At 39.8% G+C, this 25,035-nt stretch overlaps 1 protein-coding gene across 3 annotated transcripts; it reads right to left on the reverse strand.

Annotated features, from left to right (window-relative positions):
• Positions 1–5,424: 5,424 nt before the first annotated feature.
• Rgn (regucalcin) lies at positions 5,425–23,984 on the reverse strand. Of its 3 annotated transcripts, none has more exons than XM_005324006.5 (7): positions 23,691–23,984; positions 21,048–21,225; positions 18,384–18,566; positions 9,720–9,935; positions 7,576–7,707; positions 7,089–7,243; positions 5,425–6,070 (listed from the first exon to the last, which is right to left on the reverse strand). In XM_005324006.5, the coding sequence occupies exons 2-7, from the start codon at positions 21,208–21,210 to the stop codon at positions 6,020–6,022; spliced, it is 900 nt and encodes a 299-aa protein (XP_005324063.1). In that variant the 5' UTR covers positions 21,211–21,225; positions 23,691–23,984; the 3' UTR covers positions 5,425–6,019. The 3 variants fall into 3 exon arrangements, with proteins under 3 accessions (XP_005324063.1, XP_040133386.1, XP_077891012.1); XM_040277452.2 differs by lacking the exon at positions 23,691–23,984 and adding an exon at positions 22,353–22,487; XM_078034886.1 differs by lacking the exons at positions 9,720–9,935; positions 23,691–23,984 and adding an exon at positions 22,353–22,488.
• Positions 23,985–25,035: the final 1,051 nt, after the last annotated feature.

A 25,035-nucleotide genomic window follows, 5' to 3' on the forward strand; every position in this document is an offset into this window, starting at 1 on the left:
GATCCTCCTGTCTCAGCCTCTGGAGCTGCTGGGATTACCACCGAGCTGCTGGGCCATCTCACCCAGAGGGGTTCTAATTAACATACCAAAGACTGAGAACTGAGCTAATGCTAGACCTCTGTCCAAGTCCAAGACTAACCAGTGGGTGGTACACAAATGTGAAAGACTTGAATAACATTGCAAAGCCCATGAAAGCTGAATTTTCATTGAAACCACATCCACAGAAGACAGAATGAGCTGGTGGCCTGAAGCTATCCAATAACCATTGCCTGCTAAAACAAATATACCAGCATTCTTCAGAGGATTTAAACAAGACTCAGAATCCCAATGTAATATCCAAAATGTCCTAGATACTATCCAAAATCTCTGAGTATACAAAGAACAATGAAATGCTCCCTTCAGATGGGGAAAGACAACCAATGGATGCCAAGAATGAGATCATTCAGACACTGGAATTATCTGAGAAGAACTTTAAAGCAGTCATTATTAAAAAATGATTGAATGAGCAATCATGAAAATTCTCAGAACAAATATTAAAATGGAAAGTATTTGAATAGAAAAGAGAACATGTAAAGGTCAGCCAAATGGAAATTTTAGAAATGAAAGATAAAATTAGAAAGATAACTGGGTGGCCAGGCTGGATGGCACATGCCTGTAATCCCAGCAGTTTGGGAGGCTGAGGCAGAAGGATTCCAAGTTCTAGGCCTGCCTCAGCAACTTGGTGAGATCCTGTCTCAGAATAAAAAATAAAAAGTGTTGGGGTATAACTCAATGGTAGAGCACTGTTATGGTTTGGAAATGAGGTATCTCCCAAAAACTCATGTGTGATACAACACAAGAGGTTTAGAGGAAAAATGTTTGGGTTATGAAAGCCTTAACCCAATCAGTGAATTAACCCCTGACAGGGATTAATTGAGTGCTAACTGAGGGCTGGTAGGGTGTGGCTGGAGGAAGTGAGTGCCTGGGGGTGTGGTTTTGGGGTATATATTTTGTATCTGGAAAGTAGATCAGTTTTCTGATCATCCTGTGAACTGCTTCCTTCTACCACATTTTACTGTGATGATGTTTAGCCTCACCTTGAGCCCTGAGGAGTGGAAATGGCTGTCAATGGACTGAGATCTCTGAAACTGTGAGCCCTCACATAAACTTTTCCTCCTTAAAATTGTTCTTGTCAGGTATTTTAGTCATAGCTGTTAAGGTCTGTAAACAAGTCAAAAAACACCTGGTATTTTGCCAGGGGAATGTTAGAGTTGGTAAACAAGTCTGGATGGTGCCTGGCAAAATGCCAGAGGGAGTGGTTTGAGAAGTAACAAAAGCAAGCCATTAAGTGTGGAGATTCCTTATTGGTCGACTGATGTATCTAGTTTATGCTAATTAAGATAAGCTGTGCAAAATGTATAAATAGCTCTGTTGTCCTACAATAAACGGCTCCCTCTCCTGCTGTATCATCGTACACAAATTATTCGTCACCCCCCCCCTTATTTTGCCCAGCCAGACAGGCTGCCGCACATAGCAGTGAAAAAGCTGACTAAAATAAGCACCCCTGGGTTCAAGTACTGCCCCCTGCCAAAGAAAGATAATTGGGTGCTGGATGAGATCAATAGAAGAATAGAATAAAGTTGACAGGGGAACAATCCAGTGAACTTGATGATAGATCAAGAAATATTATCGAACCAGAACAACAGAAAGGATAAAATTGAAAAAAATTCAACACAGGCAAAACAACAAAAAGTCTAATATTCAAGTCACTGGGTTCCTAAAAAGAAAGGTGCATGAGGCAGTAAAAATATTTGAACTAATAATGGCTCAAATATCCCAAGCTAGATAATGACATCCACCTAGAGATTCAAAAAAATGAGCAAACTCAAAATGGGATAAAGTCAAACAAATCCACATCCAGACACATCAGAACTGTTGCAAACAAAAGACAAAACATTTTGAAAGCAGTGAGAAAAGAATGACTCATTTACCTGAAGGGGAACAACTGTAGCTTTTTTATCAGAAACCAAGAAGGCCAGAAGGAAATGGCACATTTTAAAATGCTGAAATGCTAAAAGAAAGGAATTAGCAACCCTGAATTCCATATCTGGTAAAAATAGCATTTAGAAATGAAGGTGAAATAAAGACATTCTTATATGAAAGAAAATTAAGAGAAGTCGCAGGCAGCATACCTGGCCTAGAGGAAGTATTAAATGAAATCCTTTAGACAATAAAAAAGGATAAAAGAAAGAAATTCAGAACATCAGGAATGGAGGAAGAACAACAGGAATGGTAAATATCTTGGTAAACATAATGAGCTTTTTTGTGCGGGTGGGGTGGGGGGATTGAACCCAGGGATACTTAACCACTCAGCCACATCCCCAGCCCTTTATATATTTTATTTTTTTATTTTTAAAGAATTTGTTTTAATTAGTTATACATGACTATATTTTATTTTGAGACAGGGCCTTGCTAAGTTGCTGAGGACTGGCTTTGAACTCCTCCTGCCTCAGCCTCCCCAAGCCATTGGGATTATAGGTGTGTGCTACTGCACTGCAGCATGAGCTATTTTTCTCCTTTTGAGTTCTTTAAAACTTGCTTCATAGTTAAAAGCAAAATATGTAACATTGAGTGAAAGTACAGTCATGCTCCACTTAACAAGGTGAATATGTTCTGAGCAATGCATGATTAGATAGTTTTGTCATTGTACAACCATCACAGAGTATACTTGTACAAGTTAGATGGCTACTATGGTACAATGTTACTAGGCAATATAGTCTTTTTTTTTTTTTTGTACTGGGGATTGAACCCAGAGGCACTGAGTCACATCCCTAGCTCTTTTTATTTTTCACTTAGAGACAAGGTCTTGCTAAATTGCTTAGGGCCTCACTAAGTTGCCGAGTCTGGCCTGGAATTTGCAATCCTCCTGCTTCAGCTTCCCAACCTGCTGGGATTACAGACATGTAAGAATATATTGCTAGGCAATATAATCTTATGTGACCACTGTTGTATATGCATGTGGTCCACCCTTGACTGAAACATGTGGCACATAACTGTATACAGACATAGTATATAATAACATAATAAGAAGGAGGAAGGGTAAGGGTTATACATCAAAAGGAAAGTGGTAAAGTATTGATTCTAATAGACTAAGAAATGTTAATTTGGGGCCTGGGAGTTTAACTCAGTGGTAGTATGCTTGCCTAGTATAGACAAGGCCCTGGATTTGATCCCCAGCACCACAAAAAACAAAGCAAAACAAAATAAAAATCTTTGTATTTTATAATCCCTAAAGCAATCACTGAAAAAATTATGTAAGTAGATATAGTTAGAATCAAAAGGTACAATAAAATGTTCAAATAACCCAAATGAAGGCCCTAAAGGAAACAGAAAAATAAACAGGAAAAATGAAAGCAAATAATAAAATGGCAGACCTAAATCTAAACATATCAATAATTATTACCAAATATCAATGGTATACACACATAAATGAAAATACAGAGATTGTCAGAAGGATAAAATAATGGCCCAACTATATGATAAATAAAAAAACTCAAAATATAATCACTCAGGTAATTTTCAAGTAAGATGATGGGCAAAGTATAAATATGAGCTGGGTGTGGTAGCACAAGCCTGTAATCCTAGTGACTCAGGAGACTGAGGCAGGAGAATCACTAGTTCAAAGCCAGCCCCAGCAACTTAGTGAGGCACTTAGCAACTCAGCAAGACCTTTTCCCTAAATAGAATGTAAAAAAGGGCTGGGGATGCTTTAGCATGTGAGATGTCCTGGGTTTGATTCCTGGGCAGTGCAAAAAAAAAAAAAATTAGCTTCCCAGATAAAATTCAAAAAGCCAGGCACTATGGTGCATACCTGTAGTCCAAGCTACTTGGGCTACTTGGGAGTCTGAGGCTGAAGGATTGCTTGAGCCCAAAAGTTGGAGGCCAGCCTGGACAACATAGAGAGATTTGTCTCAAAAAAAAAGAAAGAAAGAAAGAAAGGGGGGGGGGAGAGAGAGAGAGAGAGAGAGAGAGAGAGAGAGAGAGAGAGAGAGAGAGAGAGAGAGAGAGAAAGGAAGAAAGAAAGAAAGAAAAGGAAAAATCTCCAGGTCCAAATGGTTGGAACGTTGCCAAATATTTAAAGACTAAATAACCATAATTACACACTATCCTTTCCAGAGAATTATTATTATTGTTGTTGTTACTACTACTTCTACTACAACTACTTGGTACCAGGGATTGAACTCAGAGGTACATTACTACTGAGACACATCAAAAACCATTTTTAGGGGGCTGGGGTCGTGGCTCAGTGGTAGAGCACTTGCCTAACATGAGTGAGGCACTGGGTTCGATTCTCAGCACCACATGTAAATGAATAAAATAAAAATCCATCAACAACTAAAAAAAAACATTTTTATTTTTTGTTTTTAAAAAATATTTATTTTTTTAGGTGTAGTTGGACACAATACCTTTATTTATTTATTTTTATGTGGTACTGAGGATCACAGTACCCAATTTTAAGGCTAATTTATAGTGACAGAAAGCATATTAGTGGCTTCTTTTTTTTTAAAGAGAGAGTGAGAGAGGAGAGAGAGAGAGAGAATTTTTTAATATTTATTTTTTAGTTCTCGGCGGACACAACATCTTTGTTGGTATGTGGTGCTGAGGATCGAACCTCGATCGGGCCGCACGCATGCCAGGCGAGCGCGCTACCGCTTGAGCCACATCCCCAGCCCCTATTAGTGGCTTCTTGGGAATAGGACACAAGTATACAGAGAAATCAAAGAAATGATTACAATGGGACATAAAGAAAGGTGTGAGGGTAGTAGACAGATTAATTACCTTGTTTATGGTGTTTGTATTATTAATATGCGTATATATCTGACAATATATACATATATGTATATATATACATATACATGACAAGTTTGTCAAATTGTACACTTTAAATATGTGTAGCCTAATTATAACTCAATAAAGCTACTTAAAAAATTCTCTCCAAGCCTGACACTGAGGTGCATGCATATAATCCCAGTGACTTGTGAGGCTGAGGCAGAAGGAGCACAAGTACAAGGCCAGCCTCAGCAACTTAGCAAGACCCTGTCTTGAAATGAAAAATAAAAAGGGCTGGGGTGTAGCTCAGTGGTAGAGTGCTCCAGGGTTCAATCCCCAGTACCAAAACCCAAATCAAACCAAACAAAAACAAAAGTTCTCCAAAGTGTCATACTAGTTTTATATCCAGTAGGTGGCAGTCGGAACCAGGAATTTTGCCAGAGTGTTAGCATCTTATCCTCCAGTAGTACTTTAGTTTGTAAAATAACATATGGGAAGAGTAATAACAAGCAAAAAACAATAACAAACAGAACCAAACCCAAAAGAGTAATAATAAGGTAAGTTAGCTTCATGGTATATTTTATGAGGTTATGATGAAAACAAAAAGGAACATAATTGTAATAAATCATTATCAAGTTTCTGTTTATTAGTTTTTGAATCTTTAGATAAAGTAAGTAGGGAATGCAGAATAAAGAATAGATATGGACCCATTCCAACCACCCTGAGATACTAGTAAAAGTTAAGAGGCTGGTTGATAGTTGAACAACTCTTTTTTTTTAAATCTTTATTTTATCTTTTTTTTTATGTGGTGCTAAGGATCGAACCCAGTGCCTCACGCATGGCAGGCTAGTGCACTATTACTTGAGCCACATCCCCAACCCCTGATAGTTGAACAACTCTTTTCATTTTTATAAGACCTTTTACTGAAAGTCTTAGAGTGTGTTAACAAACCACCTGACATCCCCGGTTAAAAATGCTATACTTTAAAAAAAATTGTAAATTAATGTGGCAGGGTTATAGCTTAGTGGAAAAAGCATGTACTTAGTATGCATGAGGCCCTGAGTTCAATCACTAGTACCCAAAATTGTAAAATTAAAATTTAACCCTGTTAATATCATTGCTTCATTTTTCTAATCTAGATTGAAATTTCAGCCCCAGAATTCTCTGCTTGTCTTCAAAGCCTCATTCAGCATGAAGGAAAATCTGTTACTCATCCAGCGTAGGGATAGGGGGCAATTCCTTTGACCCCCAGGCCAGTTATCTGTTGGAAAAGAGAGAAACTCTGAAAAAAGTTAATTGACAAATATTCTTCAAAAGCATCCTCCTTCCCCATTGAACACAGGGGTGTTTAACCAATGAGCCACATCCCTAGTCTGTTTAAAAAATTTTTTTTGGAGACAGGGTCATGCTAAGTTGCTCAGGGCCTTGCTAAATTGCTGAGGCTGGCTTTGAACTTTTGATCCTCCTGCCTCAGCCTCCTGGGTCTCTGGGATTACTCTCTGGGACCACAGAGACATCAAATTTATTTCTATCATCTTCCTACCTGTTAAGGAAGTGATTCCTATATTTCTACATTTCTTTTCAGCTCAAAAGAGTCTGTGATTTTTGTCAATGTTTGTTCTGTTGTAAAAATAAATTATCAAAAACCTGAAAATAGGGCTGGGATTGTGGCTCAGCGGTAGAGCACTCGCCTAGCAGGGGTGAGACCTGGGTTCGATCCTCAGCAACACATTAAAAATAAAAGGCATTGGGGCTGGGGATGTGGCTCAAGCAGTAGCGCGCTCGCCTGGCATGCCTGCCGCCCGGGTTCGATCCTCAGCACCACATACAAACAAAGATGATGTGTCTGCCGAGAACTAAAAAATAAATATTAAAAAATTCTCTCTCTCTGTCTTAAAAAAAATAAAAGGCATTGTGTTGTGTCCATCTACACCTGAAAAATAAATGTTAAAAAAATCCCTGAAAATGTTCTTAAGATATAAAAACAATCAAGTGATCTGGTAAACATGTTTCAGACATCAGTTTTCCAAGCTCATTTTATTCATTTGATGGATACTAACAAATACTACTAAAGCTCAAAAATATTTTTAAATACTGTACAAAGTAGGTTAAATATATCATCCTGGACTCTAGGTAACAGCCTACAAAATCTAAATAAAATACTTTTAGGTCTAGCATGTTAAGCTTAACACACCAACTAGAATTATGTTTTGGAAGTATGCAAAAGCACCACTCAGTTCTCTACCTCACCCCCAAAATAAAAGAAATAGTTTTATTACCTTGAAAATTCCACCAGCTTCAGGTTGCCTCAGAAGACTCTCAGAGTCCATTCCATCCCGGGCACAGGTGACATACATTTCAGAGTAATCCTTTCCTCCAAAGCAGCATGAAGTTGTTTTGTCAACAGGCAACTTCACTGTTTGGAGTCTTTTCCCTAGATAGCCAAATAGTTTATTTGAAGTTTAGTTCTAAAAAATTCCAACCTGTCAAGTATTTCTGGACCCTTTGTGGAGTTCTAAGAAGACCATGCAGGTCAGAACTCATCCATGTATTTAAGTTGCCTTCCCTGATGATTTATTTTGAGCAAAGAGACTTACCTCTATAGGAAAAGAAGTTCTGCTTGTAAATTTTGGGCTATATCTTTGGCCTTTTCTAAAATCATCCAGATGAGACCACTGAATATATCTCTAACTTTACTAGTAATGAGGTCCCTAGCATCTGGTGTTTTCTAGACTTGGCAAAGACTGCACTTTGCTATGGGCCTACCTGTCTCAGGATCTAAACGAATCACTCTTCCTCCATTGTAGCAGGCCACCCAAAGTTTCCCCTCAGTGTCAATACACATTCCATCTGGGATTTGCTCATCTTTCTCCAGCTTGTAAACACTTCTTCGGTTGGCTATGGTTAAAAAAACAAAACCAAAAATATAAGAAAGCAACAGGCCATTCAATACAGAGAATCACACAATGAACTCTTAAGCTGATTATAAATACTGATCACCTCTGCTTATCCAGTGTCTGGCATGTGAACAAAGGATTATTACCACATGATTTGGGGTGAATTAACTCCCTTTTGTTTTGGTACAGACATATGTGCCTCAGCTTTCAGAAGAAGAGGGGAAAAAAAGAATTATTTTATTTTTGTGTTTCTGGGGATGGAATTCAGGGCCTCACACATGCTAGGCAAGTGTTTTACCTCTGAGTTTATCCTCCAATCCAAGTAAACTTCTTTGTTTTTGGTACTATTTGGTACTGGGGATTGATTCTTGGCGATTTTACCATTGAGCTACATCCCCAGTCCTTTTTATTCTTTATTTCAAGACAGAGTCTCACTAGATTTCTGAGGCTGGCCTTGAACTTGTGATCCTTCTGCTTCAGCCTGCTGAGTTGCTGGGATTACAGGCATGTGCCACTGTGCCCAGCTCCAAGTAAACTTCTTAATAAAATAACAATCGAGCAGAGAGGAGGGTGTGTGTATGTGTGTGTGGGGGAGACGGTAGAATTAAATGGACATTATTACCCCTATGTATGGGTATAATTGCATGCATGGTGATTGTACATCATGTACAACCAGAGAAATGAAAAGTTGTGCTCCATTTGTTTTAAAAAATAAAATAAATTAATAAAAAATATCAATAGGTAGTTATCTTTGAGACTGACCTGAACTGAGGCCCTGCAGGCCCATCTCAGATACTCTTTAGTCTTGTGATTACACTTTTGCTGTTTTAGTTACAAAAATGCCGACTTTGATTAAGTCTAAGATCTATAAAGCAACTTAATGGTGAACAAATTGTGCCCTCAAACTAGGAAGATATATGAGATTTTTTTCTGCCTGACCACATGCTCCAAAATCAAGACTAAATATTAGAAGAAATTGCATATGAAAGGAGGGGCATCCTGAAACCCATTGCCTGGTTAAAGTGGGGGATCATGGTATACAAAAAAACACACATCAAAAAAGTACAGGACTGGGTGGTACATGCCTGTAGTCCCAGCAACTCAGGAGACTAAAGCAAGAGGATCACAAGTCTAAGCAACTTAGCAAGCCCCTCTCTCAAAATAAAAAATAAAAAGGGCTGTTGATGTAGCTCAGTGGTAAAGTGTTTCTGTGTTCAATCCTCCTTACCAAAGGAAAAAAAAATCAGGTCACTACAGTAATCAGATTGAAATATAATGGAAAAATGTTCAAACCATGTGTAAGGAAAATGGATAAAAACAGTCATAAAAAAGAACACTACATATTTCAAAGCAAAAGTATCTGTACTGGAATATTTTACCTCTGATTAAATCTGCATGGAGAGCCTTGTGATTTTTTTTTCAAGTCATTTTTATGATTGGTTTTGCTCTTTTGGTCTGGCACCTTTCATCAAACAGTTCAAGGACTCCCTTCTAAATTTTTCTAAATAATTCCTTCCTTCCTAGTTTCCAAATATGTCTTATTTACAGCACATTGATGGAATTGAACCAACCTGTAACTGCTTTTCTGTTTTCAAAGTTGTTAATTTGCCTCTGAGTACTAGTCCATGATCATGTAAAGTACAAATAAAGATTAGGAACCAAACTCTAATTTTCTTTTATCCCACACTGTTCTATATTATTGGTCTTTAGATACTTCTGTTAGAACAGGATTTTTTTTCCAGAGAATACCTTTCTGATGATGGTGGAAAGAAAGGATTAATGGTCTATGCATATTAGGCCAACCTTGACCACATTTTCATTGTGTCGAGGGCTACAGTTTAGCAGTTCAGTTAAGTCTGTGTAATCATTATTATATGGGAATAATAACATTGGAAAATTCTGTATTTGACAAGTAAGGACCTCTTCACATGGGTTGAGGAAGAGGTGCCTTACTAATCACAAACATGAAAAATATACCAGCAGTATTGAGAAAAATAATGATAAAGTACATACAGATCTGTCCTGTCTGCAGGTTGTAGTCAAAGGCATCCACAGAGTAGGAGAGGCTGTCAATGTAATAAAAGATTTTGTGGTCCAGGGACCAATCCAACCCATTGGAAATGTCCACTTGGTCAAAGTACTTCTTCACATGGTGGTCAGGAAAGAGAGAGTACAGGGACCCTTGGTGTCGCTCAAGTACTGCTGGGGCTGTTTCCTCGGCCATGGTACCTACAAAAACCAAAGAGCACTGAGCTGGGCCCCACCGTATCTCATTCCATGCACAACACCATTCTTTCTCATCAGAGATCCTTTCCAGTGTTTAAATCAAGGGAATTGCCAGGTACAGTAGCACAGGCCTCTAATTCCAGTGGGTTGGGAGGCTGAGGCTGGAGGATTGCAAATTTCAAGCCAGCCCCAACAATTTAGTGAGGCCCTAAGCAACTTAGAGAGACTCTGTCTCAAAATTAAAAAAAAATAGAAATAAAAATAGGAGCTGGGGTTGTGGCTCAGTGGTAAGAGCATTTGCCTAGCATGTGTGAGGTCCTAGGTTCGATTCTCAGCACCATATACAAATAAATGAATAAAAGAAACGTTTATAACATCTAAAAATATTTTAAAAAAGAAAAGGAGTGTGTGTGTGTGTGTGTGTGTGTGTGTGTGCATCTTAAAAAAATAAAAATAAAAAGGGCTGGGGATGTGGCTCAGTGGTTAATTGTCCCTGGGTTCAATCCCTGGTACCAAATAAAAAAATAAATAATCTTAAAAAAATAAACCAGGGAATTACTGTACATCTCAATTTGGGATACACATCATATATATGTATATATGCATATATATTTACTTTTTGTTGTACTAAGGATTGAACCCAGGGGTGCTCTATTGAGCTAAATCCTCATCCCTATTTATTTATTTAGTACTGGGGATGGAACTCAATGGTGCTTAACCACTGAGCCATATCCCCAGCCCTTTATTTTTTGAGACAGGGTCTCACTAAGTTGCTTAGGGCCTCACTAAGATGCTGAGGCTGACCTCGAACTTGTGATCCTCTTGCCTCAGCCTCCTAAGTCACTAGAATTACAGGCATGAGACACCATGCCTCACTCTTTATTTTTTCAGGCAGGGTTTCATTTAGTTGTTGAGGGTCTCCCTAAAGTGCTGATCTGGCCTTAAACTTGCAATTTTCTTGACTCTGCCTCCTGAGTCACTGGGACTACAGACAAGCACCACTATACCAAATTTAGGTTTTACATTTTTAAAAATGACAAATACCTTGCTTATAATGCAAATTAAAACTATGCTGAGGGTCTGGGGTTGTGGTTCAGTGGTAGAGCACTTGCCTGGCATGTATGAGGCACTGGGTTCGATCCTCAGCACCACATAAAAATAAATAAAATAAAGCTATTAAGAAAAAATTATGCTGAGACATTCCAATTCCTAATAAGATGGGGTAGACATGTGCCAACTTCATTTTCTCCTACTGAGAATAACTCTAAAACCTAGACAACATGTATGATACAGCTATTTATTTATTTATTTATTGCTAGGGATAGAACATGAGGCCTTGTTCATGCTAAGCAAGTGCCTTACTACTGAGCTACATCACCAGCCCTTATATTTTTATTTATTTATTAGTATATTTTTAGTTGTTGATGGACATTTATTTTATTCATTTATTTATATGCAGTGCAGAGAATTGAACCCAGTGCCTCACACATACTAGGCAAGCACTCTACCACTGAGCTACAACTCCAGTCCCCTAATTTTTATTTTGAAGGGTCTTACTAAGTTGCTTAGGGCCTTGCTAAGTTGCTAAAGCTGGCCTTATTCTTCTCCTGCCTCAGCCTCCTTAGTCACTGGGATTACAGGCATATACCACCATGCCTGGTCAAGAAAAGGAAACTCTTGAAGCTCAGAGGGCATAGAGGAAGCACCTGGGTTATTTTCCATTCTGTTTTCTCCTTTTTCTCATGCACCAGTCTCTAGATAGTTCATTAGCAGGGGTAGTAATAGCAGAGTGGCGAGAAATAGGAAACTACAGGAATCAAAACTCTGAAGGAAGGGGATATTCCTTTTCATTTGGTTATGCTGCATGCCAAGCACTTTCACTTTGATTCTTTTTTAAACCCTTTGCTTTTAAATTCTTTTCTTCTCTGTCTTTTTGCTGCTTGACCCCATAGGCAGCATCATCATAGAAATGGGTGGTTTCTGGCTAGAGAAATGAAAAGGAGAGCTCCAGGAAACTGGAAAGTACTGAGAGATAATAAAGAGGCAGTTGCTGAAGAATTCAATCCCCCAAAGCTATTTAGGAATGCCTAGGCTCACCCCCAATTTGTACATACATGTATTGGATTCTAATCAGTATATTAAAGATTTGGGGTCCAGCGTGGTATAATTCCAGCTACTTAGGAGGCTGAGGCAGGAGGATTACAAGTTCAAGGCCAGCCTGGGCAACTTAGTGAGACCCTGCCTCAAAATAAAACACACAAAAAAAGGGGGCTTGGGATGTAGCACAGAGGTAGAACCTTCTTGTGTTCAATTTCCAGAACCACCACCAACAAAAACAACAAAAAAGATTTTGGGAGTGAAGCTAATGGACCTTCTATACCAGACTGATTACTGACAGGCACACATATGGGACAGATGATCTTAGTACCTAATAGAAAGCATGTTGGAACTTGTGGTCTTACCCTAAACATATATAGTTCCTGCTAAGACAATTATAACAACATGTTCTATAGGATTTAAACAGGACTCAGGGGCTTCTCATATTCAAAATGTCTAAGATACAACAGAAGATGATTTGATACTATAGTTTGGGTATTGAATGTCCTTAAAGGTCCATGGTCCTTTAAGGCTTGATCCCTAAGGTGGTGCTACTAGGAGGTACTGTGGATATTTAGGAGATGAGGTCTCATGGGAAGTCCTTAGGTAATGGGGTGGGGGGTGCCCTTGAAGGGGATTGTGGGACCCTGGCTGGTCTAGTCACTCTTTGCTTCTTGACTCAGGAGGTGAGCAGTTTGCTGTGTTATGCATTTCTACTATGATGAGCTGCTTTACCAGAGACTCAAAACAATGGGTCATGGACTGGGACCTCCAAAACTGTGTGCCCAAATAAATTTTTCTCTTCTTTTTAAATTTTTACAAATATTTTTTAGTTATATATGGACACAATGCTTTTATTTATTTTTATGTGGTGCTGAGGATCAAACCCAGTGCTTCACATGTGCTAGGCAAGCACTCTACCATTAAATTACAACTCCAGACCCTAAAACTTTTCTCTTTACAAGTTAATTCCCTCAGATATTTTGTTATAGTGACAGAAAACCGACTAATACACTTGGTAACATAGACATGGAAATAAACTCACATAGGAAATTACAATCAACAGATGCTGAAAATGATATGGCCGATGTTGGAATTATTTCACAAAGACTACTGCAACTCAAAAACAGTCTTCAAACAAAACTCAAAATTGAAAATATCAGCAAGGAAATACAAGATATAAAGAATAACCAAATGAAGATTTTAGAAATGTTTTTTTTTTTTTGAGGCTGATTTTTTTCTCTGTTGTCCACACTGGCCTCAAACTTCTGGGCTCAAGTAATCTTCCTGCTTTAGACTCCCAAGTAGTAGGGACTACAGGTATGCATCCCCACATCCAGCTTAGAACTGAAAATTTTAGGATTGACTCAATAGCAGAATAGTGATGACAGAAAAGAATCAGTGTTCCTGATGATAGACAAATAGAAATTATATAATCTGGGACTAGGGGAATAGCTCAGTGGTAGAGAGTATGCTTAGCATGTGCAAGGCCTTAAATTCAATCCCCAGCACCCACCCCTGCAAATATTATACAATCTGAACCAGAGAGGAAAGAGAAAAAAGATTGGAAGCAGAAGGAACAGAGCCTCAGAGATCAATGGAACAAAAAGGCTGATGCATCACCCCCCCACCAAGCTTGGGGAAAAGCATAAAACTATAGATTCAAGAATGTGAGCAAGCCTGGCATGGTGGTACATGCCTGTAATCCTGGAGGCTGAGGAAGGAGGATTGTAAATTCAAAGATAGCCTCAGCAACTCATTGAGGCCCTAAGCAACTCAGTGAGACCCTGTCTCTAAATAAAATACAAAAAGGGCTGAGGATGTGGCTCAGTGGTTAAGTACCCTTGGGTTTAATACCTGGTATAAAAATAAAATGGTGAGCGAGGGCTGGGGTTGTGGCTCAGTGGTAGAGCACTTGCCTAACACATGGGTATGATCCTCAGGCACTGGGTATGATCCTCAGCATCACATACAAATAAATAAATGAAATAAAGGCATTTTGAAAAAGAAAGTGAGCAACTCCAAACCAGGATAAATGCATGCTTAGATACATAATCAAATCGCTGAAACTTAAAATCAAATTTGTAAGCAATGAAAGAAAAATGACACATTACACACAGGGGAATAGTGATTTCAGGGACAAAGAAAGGAACTAATTATTTAAAATGGTCAGTTTACTAAGAATATATAGTAATCCTAAACATGTGTGTGCTTAACAACAGGGCTTCCAAATATGCAAAGCAAAAGTCAGAAGTAGGGGCTGGGGATATAGCTCAGTTGGTAGAGTACTTGCCTTGCATGCACATGGCGCTGTGTTCAATCCCCAGCATCACACATATAGAAAAAGTCAGAAGTGAAAGGAGAAATAGAAAAAAATACAGAATTATTGTTGGAGACTATCACCATCCTTTTCTCAGTTATAGATACAACTAGATATAAAATCAGTAAAGACACAGAAGAACAGAATACCCTCAGCCAATTGAATCTAATTGATATTTGTAGAACACTCCATCCAACAACAGAAGACACATTCTTCTCAAATGCATATAGAATATTTTATTTATTGTAGTCATTATTCGATATTCTGAACTTGAGTGTGATCTCAGGGAACAGAGCAGAATCTGACTATAATGAAGAAACTGGAAAGCTCACCTACTATATCATATATCATTTGAAAGAAAAGCAAGTTAGAGGAGGAAAATGAATTATAAATGGGAAACCTGAATAGCAAGCAAGACCAGGTAGTTCTTCCCATCCTGGGAAGAAGGATGATCACAGAGCAATTTCTTGTTATAGGACATTTGAGTTTGTTTCATGAATATTCATCTATACTATCTGTCTCACAGGAAGAGATGCCTGGAACATGAATGTGAAAGGCCTCCTTGGAAAGGGCTTTTCCTTATTGAGAGAGAATAACCTGGTATGTGCTTTTTTTACCATGTAGTAATGAGCACAGACATGTCAGACCTTGGGTGTGGTGATACTTCCAGGGTATGATCACCAGGAGACTCCTTCTAGACTGTCAGATGTCTCTTTTCTGGGCCTGAGACATTTCTAAACACCTACTGAGAACTATGACCCTTCTTTTGAAAAATGTCCCCAGGTGCTTCTGGCAGTGCATACCACCAGTAGGCACACCCATGATGACATAATTTTCAGGGGTTTTCTGATGACCCAGAGACTCCAGATTAAGAACTCAGGTCTCAGGATGGGCCTGGTAGTTTGGAAGGCTGAGGCAGGAGGACTGCATTTGAGACCACCCTCAGCAACTTAGCAAGGCCCTAAGCAACTCGGACAGAGCCTGTCTCAAAATAAAAATATAATAAGGGCTAGGGTTGTAGCTTAGGGATCAAGTGATCCCTGGGTTCAATCCCCAGCAAAACAAAGCAAAACTCAGGCCTTAGAAGATATCTTTTTCTCATAAAGTATCACAGAACTGTAAACTTCTAGCCATAAGGGAGAGAGAAAAAAATTGACTTCATTAGGAAGATCCAATCATAATTCTTTATCTTCAAGCAATTACTGGCAGAAGGGCTTCTAGTGGCTTTTCATCTTTAACCTTTCAACCTGCCCTGCACAATATCTATGGTCATATAAAGTCCAGGAAGTTGGGGAACATTTTACAGCCAGCTTCTCAGATCTCATGTGCCTTCCATGGTGACAGTGAATGGAGCCAGGATAGTGTCATTAACAGCCATGAGGGGACAGCGTGGGAAGGTGGAAATATCAAGGACGAAGATCAACTTTGGCTAATTTATAAGGTTGTTAATGATGTAAGGTATATGTCTGAAGTGCACTATCTAATTTGAAACTGTTAACTAAATTTTTTTCAAAGCTGAATAGAAGTCATTCTGCAGTCATCATAGTCAAGATTGGTTCAAACAAGAATTAACAATGAATGTAAAACTTAACAGAGCAATTTGGATGAGTACCAGAGTATTTGCTTAGATTTAAAGTATCTCTCCATGTTGCAGCCAGCCTCAAGAAACCTAACTTTCTTTTTCAGTGCCAGAGATTGAACCTAGGGACACTCTACCACTGAGCTACATGCCCAGATCTTTTTTATTTCTTATTTTGAAGCAGGGTCTCACTAAGTTGCCCAGGCTGGACTGAAACTTGTGATCTTTCTGCTTTAGCCTTCCAAGTAGCTGGGATTTGGCTTCAAGATAGGTCCAAATGATCCCTGCCTCTCAGTATTAACACTCTTGTGTAGACCTCTCCATCCATCATTGTCTGTGTGATCAATATCAGACAGCAGAAACGATAGTATACCACTTCTAGGATTTGTTATAAGACTATAGCTTTCATCCTGCATGTTTTTCTCTCCCGCCCCTCATCACTAGCTCTAGGGGAAGTCTGTCTTAAACAGTGCTATGGAAATACCCATGTGGTAAGAAATTGAAGGTTCCCTCTTGTCCACCCCTATGTGAGTGAACCTGGGAGCAAATCCTCCAAGTTCCTTCAGAGAATCCATCTCCAGCTGACAGCTTGATTACAAGTTCATGAGACAGAATGAAACAGAATCATCTAGCTATACCCACATTCTTGACCTTCAGAAAATATGTGTGATAATATGTATTTGTTATTTTAAGCCACTAACTTTCAGGGTAATTTGCTACACAGTGATATAACTAACAAATCTTACAAACTGCTTATAAATTGCAGTGAAGCTGGGCATGGGTGTGGTGGCACATGCTTGTAATCCCAGCTGCTTGGGAGGCAGGTTGAGGCAGGAGGATCTCGGAGTTCAAAGCCAGCCTCAGAAATTTAGCAAGGCCTTAACCAACTCAGTGAGACCTTGTCTCTAAATAAAATAAAATAAAGAGCTGAGGATGTGGCTCAGTGGTTACATGTCCCTAGGTTCAATGCTTGGTACCAAAAAAAAAATTGCAATAAAAAAGCAGTTATTGTAGACAGGTGCAGAGGTACATAACTGTAATCCCAGCTACTTGGGAGGCTGAGTCAAGAGAATCACAAGTTCAAGGCCAGCCTGGGCAACATAGTAAGACCCTGTCTCTAAATAAATAAATAAGGGCCAGGGATGTAGCTCAGTGGCAGAACACATCTGGGTTCAATCCCTACTGTCATATACACAAACCCACAAAACAAAGCAAAGCAAAACAAAACAAAACACACTTACTATGAAATAGAGAAATCTGACAGGACCTTAACCTGTTGACTAAAATTAACATCACCAATGAGGGGCAGAGGGACATTATGTGCTTCCACATGAGATACTCTGAGAAGGACAGAACATCACTTACACAGTATTCCAGCCAAGAATGAATAACATTAAGCTAATCACAAGGAAACATCAGATTACTACAAAATGAAGAATGTTCTATTAAAAAAAAGTGTTGGGGGAGTTAGGTGGGACCGAATCCTTTAAAAATGGTAATGCCATAAAAACAAAGAAAGCCCATGGAAGTGTTCCAGATTAGAGGATGAAAAGACAAGGCAAGAAAGTCTAACACATATCCCAGACTTGATCCTTTATTGAAAGGGGAAAAATTCTTTTTTTTTTTTTTTTGTGCTGCTGGGGATTGAACCCAGGGCCTTGGCATGCTTAGGTAAGCCCTCCACTACTCAGCTATACTCATAGCCCAAAAAATTCTATAAAGGATATTTGGTCAATTCACATAACTAAAATACAGACAGTACATCAGATAAAGTTATTGAATCAATGTTAAACTTCTTCACGTTGGAAGAATATGTTATTTTTCTTGGGAAATTCACTCTCAAGTAGTCTAGGGGTAAAGACTCATGATTTATATGCAACATTCTCAAATGATTCTGGAGATAGTTAAGTTTAGACAGAGAGAGCAAATGTTAAAGGAAGAGGAACAAAATGTTAACAGGTGATTTTAGGCAAAAGGTGTACAGTTGTTTTAGTATTATTACATTTTTTCCTGTAAATTTGTTTTTGTGTGTGGTACTGGGGATTAAAATCAGGGTTTCACACGTACTAGGCAAGTGCTCTATTATTAAACTACACTCCAATCCCTTTTTATTTTTATTTTAAGACACCTCGCTAAGTTGCCCAGACTGACCTTTAACTTTCTGCTGCCTCAGCCTCCTGAGTATTTGGGATTACAGCATGCACAGTGGCACTAGCTCTGTAAAACTGAAATTATTTCCAATTTAAAGGCACTGGGGATGTAGCTCAGTGGTAGAGTGCTTGCTTGCCTAGCATGTCTGAGGTCCTAGGTTCCATCCCCTGCACCACAAAAACAAAACAAACAAAAAATCTAAGACCCACTTGAATAACACTTTGACTACTACAGCAGTGAGAACTTTCCAAGTCATAGTGTTTCCTTCAAATCTCAGCAAGCAGATACTAGAAAAAAATCATACCAGCAAAGTATCTCCCAGCGGGATCCACCTTCCCATCATTGAATCGATTATTTTTCTTGTCTTTATCCACTGTAGCCAGCACAACTACTGATTGATCCTCCCAGTTCAAAGCACAGAACTTTGTTCCAACTGTGGCGACATAGCCTCCTGACTGGCGGAGGGCCACTGAGCTGACTGGGGCATCTGTAGAGGCAAAAGCAATAGTTAGAAGACAACAAACAGTCCAGTGGCTAAACAGCACACTGAGGCCATGATGTTACCTGACATCTCTTAAAGAAGGACTCCAGTGATTTTGATAATGGGAGCGTTCTCTTTCTCCTGTTGAATAGCAAAGGCTACATAACTCAATATATTTTTTTGAGCATGAACTCTATATGCTATTTTGGGCAGCAAAGATAGGAAGGTGAATATGGTCCAACTCCTTTGAGAGCTCCCAGGCTCATGGGAGAAGAAGAGAAGTCAAACCATAGCAACTGAGGCTGGGCATGTGGCTCTATGGTAGAGTGCTTGCCTAGCATGCATGAGGCCCTGGGTTCAATACCCTGCACCAAAACAAAACAAAACAAAACAAAAAAATCGCTGCAGCCTCAATACACTTGGGTAGGCACTACCTCAAATCTACAGGGTGAGTCCCTAATCTTGGGGTACCAAAAGAGTCCACACACAGTGAGTGATACTCAATTTGCCTGACTTCCAGGAAATTTGGAGACTTGAACTTCAGTTCCAGAAAAACGGTTTTGTGACATCTCTCTTCTTCGATACAATACTTGTGTTTTTCAGTGCTGGGATGGAACTCAGGACTTCGAGCATGCTAGGCAAATGCTCTACCACTGAGTTTTAGCCCCAGATATTTTTCCGTATCTAACTGAACATTGCTTCTCAAATCTTGTTTGGGAGATAAACATGGTAAAAATAGCAGAAATGTAGATGTAGTGATAATACAGTAATATCTCTTCATTATGTTATTATATTTTGTATTTTTAAAATTTAGGTTTTTCTGGGTTTAATATTTTTCCATGTATAACAAAGCTTTTTTTTTTTTTGCAGTGCTGGGGATCAGCTATTTTATATATATATATATATATATATATAATATATATATATATATTATATATATATATATATTAAAGTGGAGAGATGAGTTACTATGGATAGAAGTCAAAGGAAATGAATTTATTAGAATTTATTTTGAAAACATTTCCTAAACACCTAATCAATTGGTGCAGAGTACTGGGCTCTCTTAGTTCAAAATCCTGCTCAGAGATCAAGTCAAGTTATTGAGGGTACCAAGGAATGTGCAGGACACTATTAGGAGGGTCAGACTCTCCTCAAGGATCTTATTCTATAGACTAAGACCAAGCAACTGCTGACATCACAAGCCCTTTTCATGGTTTAGGGTGGAGTGCTTTACAGATTAGGGGTAGACATGTGTACATACTGGAAAAGAGAACTAGGGGCTGGGTGTGATGGTGCATGCCAGTAACCCCAGCAGCTCAGAAGGCTGAGGCAATAGGATTGCTAGTTCAAAACCAGCCTCAGCAACTTAACAAGGCACTAAGAAACTCAGTGAGACCCTATCTCTAAATAAAATACAAAAAAGGACTGGAGATGTGGCTCAGTAGTTAAGCACCCCTGGCTTCAATACCTGGTATAAAAAAAGAAAGAAAGAAAGAAAAGAAAAAAGGAGAACTAGGGAAGGCAATTCCCCCCATCCTCCAGGTCACAGTCACTTTGCCCCCAGCAGCAGTCATATTCCCTAGGAGAATTAAAAGGCTGCTTCCAGGCTGGGGTGTAGCTCAGTAGCAGAGTACATACTTAGCATGTGAAAGGGGTCCATTCCCATCACCACCCCCACACTCCCTGCTCAGAAAGTTTCAGTTTTCCAACTGAATTCATGGGCAGAAATCAGGAATTCCCAAAGTTACAGGAATTCCTGATATCTTTTCCCATGAACACAATAATGAAAACAAGAAACTTCTTTCTCTTTTGATAATTAAACCAGCTCACTGCCTTGGGCCATAGAAAGCAATAAACTCCTTCTCTGGAAAGTGCAGGGACCTAAATGGTATCACACTGAAATGCCCATGAAATTCCATCAGGAATTCTACATTTGTGCAGTGATCAAAGTTAGTCTTGGTTGATGATTTTGAAGTTCAGAAACTCTTATTTTCACACTCACAGAAGGGATATGTTTTTTAATTTTTTTATTATTTTGAAAATTAAGATTGGCTTTTGAGGTGTCACTAACCAAGTCTTCCAATTTTCAGTGCTGTTATCTAAAGATGTTAAGGGAAGATAGCTACTATAGTTCCTCCACAGCAAAACAAAACTGGAGGCCTGGAGGTGCAGCTCAGTGGTAGAGCACTTGCCTAGCACGCACTAGGCCCTGGGTTCCCTCCCCAACATTGCAAAAAAATAACAACCAACCAAACAAAACTGTGAATATGCCCCTCACTTTAAGTGGATGAGGGAAGTATTGATGATCCATGATTTACTTCTGGGTCAAAGTGAGAGAACACAGAACTCCGACACAGAGAATATGACAATCGAAAAGGTCTTGAAGCATGTTAAGTATGCTTTAACAAGAAGGTCCCAGGGGAATGACAAACAAGGAGACCATCCCTCCCCTAACTGTAAAGATGTGAGGCCAAACTTCATCCTTACCCACGGTCACTCGCTGCACTTGGTTGGTGAGTGAATTCCAAAGGCACACCTTTTTTGCAGGAATGTCTACGAAAAGCAGAGAGTTGGATGATTCTTCCCATACTGGAGACTCACCACACCGGCAATTCTCTGGCAAAACACACTCGATCTTAATGGAAGACATTGTCGTGGGAGAGACCTATTGAAAGTAACAGAGATCAAATGAAATGTAATTGCATGGACCAAATTCAGCACCACACCTGTTTTAAAACCCTGGGAAAAATCCCAATACAGACTACACATATAGCTTGTTTTATGGTATTTTGCAGATATTGCATTTTTACAAATTGAAAGTTTGTGACACCCTGAGTGGAACAAACCTATTGGCACCATTTTTCTAACAGTTCAGATAATACTGAACATTTTTTTAGCAATAAAATATTTTAAATTAAGCTATGCACATTTTAAGCATAATGCTATTTCACACTTAATAGGATACTAGATATTTTAAACATAACTTTTTTTTGGGTACCAGGGATTAAACCCAGGGGTGCTTAACCACTAAGTAACATCCCCAGCCCATTATTATTATTATTATTATTATTATTATTATTATTATTATTATTATTTGAGACAGGGTCTTGCTATGTTGCTTAGAGCCTCCATAAGTCGCTGAGGCTGGCTTTGAACTTGCAATCCTCCTGCCTCAGCCTCCTGAGCTGCTGGGATGATAGGCATGAGTCACTGTGCCCTGTCCGTAAACATAACTTTTTTTTTTTTTGTAGTTGTAGATGGACAAAATGCCTTTATTTTATTTTTTTAATTTTTATGTGGTGCTGAGGATTGAACCTAATGTCTCACACATGCTAGGCAAGCGCTTTGCACTGAGCTACAGCCCCAGTCCTAATCATAACTTTTATTATTAGACATTTACTCTATTGCAGTGTTCTGGAAGTGAATCTGAAATCTCTCTGAGATATGCCTTTTTTTTTCAATTACTGGGGGTTGAACCTGGGACCTTACACATGCTTGGCAAGCAGTTTATCACCGAATTATACCCCCAGCCCTTTTAAAGTTTTATTTTGAGACAGGTTCTCGCTAAGCTGCCCAGGCTGGCCTCAAACTTGTCATCCTCCTGCCTTAGCCTTCCAAATAGCTGGGATTACAGGCATACGCCACTGCACTTGCCACCTGTTTCATTAGAACTGGAAAGGCAAGGCATACTTTCCCAAAGTCAGAACAAGATAGGCAATGTGACAGGAGGAGACATGTAGGAGGAAGAAAGAGCTGACAAGAGATAACATGAGACAGCTTCAGTCAACTTACCAGTGGGATTTTCTTTTTTATAAAGAAGAAAAAAAGTATCCACACCTTGGTGCTAGTGACCCTCAGAAAGCAGAGCTGGCTGTTCAGATAGTGCAAGGCCACCCTTTATGCCAGCACCCTGGTCCCCAAAGTAGGTCAGGGGCGGGCAATTCTCTCATTGGTGGCTGACTTGGGTGTCTGCAGGTCACCTTCTCTTGCTTGTTTCCCCTTACCCATCTGTCGGTGCTATTGATCCCCCTTGGAGGCCAGGACCTTCCTGATCTACATTTTTAGAAATATGTTCACCAATGATAATACACTGAATTAGAACTAATATCCAGGGCTGGGTGTAGCTCAGTGGTAGAGCACTTGCCTAGCATGTGCTAGGCCCTGGGGTTCAATTCCCAGCATAACTCCCTCCCCCTCAAAAAAATACCTCCTAACATCCATTTTCAAAATCAGGCAATGCGGGGGGCTGGGGTTGCAGCTCAGTAGTAGAGTGCTTGCCAACCATGTGTGAGATATTGGGTTTGATCCTCAGCACCACATAAAAAAATAAAATAAAGGCATTATGTCCATTTACAATTAAAAATTTATTTTAAAAAAAGAAAAAAAAACAGGCAATGGAAGGGGTGGTAAAAGGACATTAGCAAGGTACAAGTGGTGGAGGAACCAACAGACCCTCTGCTATGTCTTGCTTCCTAAGAAGGCATGGTGCCAGTTTGACAAAGAGTCTTGAACACAGGCAAGGAACATTCTATGCTGGGACTTTAGGCCAGAGATGGTGATGAGTGAACTGGGAGAAGAAAAAGAAAAATTATCCAGGAAAAAAAATATTAGATAAGCATCCCATGTGAAAGGCAACTTTCCTCTTTCCCCAAGTCTTCCTTGAGTGAGCAGGCTTCCAGTGCTGATAAAAATTTCCTGCAACTTCATGCTTCTGTCTTATATCTGCTTTGAGCTAAGAAGTCATCCACATGGGTGGGCAAATGAATAGAAGACAGAGAAAAAAGGAAAAATAATCTTTGGTTTAATGTTTCCTTCAAAAACACTTTTTTTTTTTTTAACTCACAGCTCAAACTCAGATACTGCCTGCCAGCCTCCTAGCATCTGGAATGTTCATTGGCTGTTAAATATTGGCTCAGACTCCAAAGGCCTTCATGCTATCAATCTTAGATAAGCCTTAAGATCAGACAAGCGGCTTTTGCAATAGTGACTTTCAACCCCAGGCTCTATCTCTATCTCTCTATCCTGCAAGTTGGGGGCTGCCAAATGTCCCATTTTTAACCCCTGCCCTGGCCGCCTAAGGGTGGCCAGGGCTGGGAGAGAGGGGACAAACATCAGGGACCCGCACTGTACCTGGGGTATTTGTAGAGTCAGGGTCTTTGCACAATCTGATAGTGCCCCTGCAGCCTCGGGGTGACGATCACAGAAGCGCCAGCGATAGCAAGACACTGGGAAGCTGCAGGCTGAGCTTGCCTTGTTCCTGGTGCGGAGCTCTGCTGTGGGCACCAGGGCCTGTGGGAAGCGATCCCAGAGCACAGGATTGGGCACGGTTGGGCACGATTGGGCACGGGGCAATCGACTTCCTTCCGGCTTCCCGCGGTTGGGAAATTGGGTCCTGTGGGTCTCAAACCGAAGTTGCCTGGGCCTTTCCTTTCCAGGGAGGGGGGTGGGGAAGCAGGCCCAACCCGGGCATTCACCCGTGTCCGGTCGGGTGATTTATGCAGCAGCCAAAAGGTCTGGCAGAGGACCGCGGGGAGGGGTATCTCTGCCTGGGGCACTGTGGCTGGGCAGGTGGATGACCTCAGGCTTGGAGACAGGTGCCGACAGCTATCCCATTTGCTGGCCCTTCCCTCTCCTGGGTCCAAAATTACATTCCTCTCCCATGGCTGGAAGAATCCTGCAAAGCCACCCTGGGAAGAGGTGGGGGTGTGTGTGTCGGTAGAGACTTAGGGGGCGAAAGGAACCTAAACTTTGGAGTTTGGACGTATATCTAAAGTTCATCTCTTACTTAAGTCAACAACAACAAAAAGGTCTTTAAAATGCCTAACAGGGTTCTGGTTAAATACAAACAGGTTAAAAAGGAAAGAACAAAGTGGTTAAACAAATCCTCCCTCTTCCCTAGTCAGGAAGACCCTGAAGGCTGGAGGTCAACTCTTGCAAAACTTCTCTTTGGTGGAGAAGAGAAGCCGCTTTATTTGATTTGATTTTAAAATTACATGGAATAAATGATCGAAAGCAGCATTCAGACTCATATTCCCCATCCCTGATCCTGCCACCTGATCATCCATACTTTCTTTGAATAACCCACAAGTTTAAAAGATTTTAAAATTCTCTCTCTCTTTTTTTTTTTTTTTTTTTTTTTTGCAGTGCTAAGAATGGAACCAGGGCCTCACATATGCTAGGCAAGCGTTCTACCATTTAGAGAACTGAGCTACAGCCCAGCCTCTAAGAGATTTTTTTTTTTTTTTTAAGAATGGAGAGCAGCAGACAGAATGGTGCCAGTCTCCAGGGACTAGAGGAGGAATTACCTGTCCTGGTGAAGTAAGGGAAACTTCTGGGGTGTTGAAAGCATTCTGTATACATGTAGAGGCTTGAGTTGCACAGGTGTATGTACAGTCAAAATCATTCAGTGGTACATTCATACATTTTTATTGTATGTATTGAATCCAAGATCTGCATTACCTCATTATTTATCTCT

This window comes from Ictidomys tridecemlineatus, chromosome X (genome assembly GCF_052094955.1).
Source record: "Ictidomys tridecemlineatus isolate mIctTri1 chromosome X, mIctTri1.hap1, whole genome shotgun sequence".
Lineage (NCBI taxonomy): Eukaryota > Metazoa > Chordata > Mammalia > Rodentia > Sciuridae > Ictidomys > Ictidomys tridecemlineatus.

What these genes read in the sequence shown, in the direction of transcription:
- Rgn (XM_005324006.5), bottom strand. Translation starts at nt 21,210, where the DNA reads ATGTCTTCCATTAAGATCGAGTGTGTTTTGCCAGAGAATTGCCGGTGT. An exon ending in CGCTGGGAGATACTTTGCTG is followed by an intron (nt 9,936 to 18,383) that starts GTATGATTTTTT and finishes TGGTTTTTGTAG; the next exon opens with GTACCATGGCCGAGGAAACA. An exon ending in CCTGCAGACAGGACAGATCT is followed by an intron (nt 7,708 to 9,719) that starts GTATGTACTTTA and finishes TTTTAACCATAG; the next exon opens with CCAACCGAAGAAGTGTTTAC.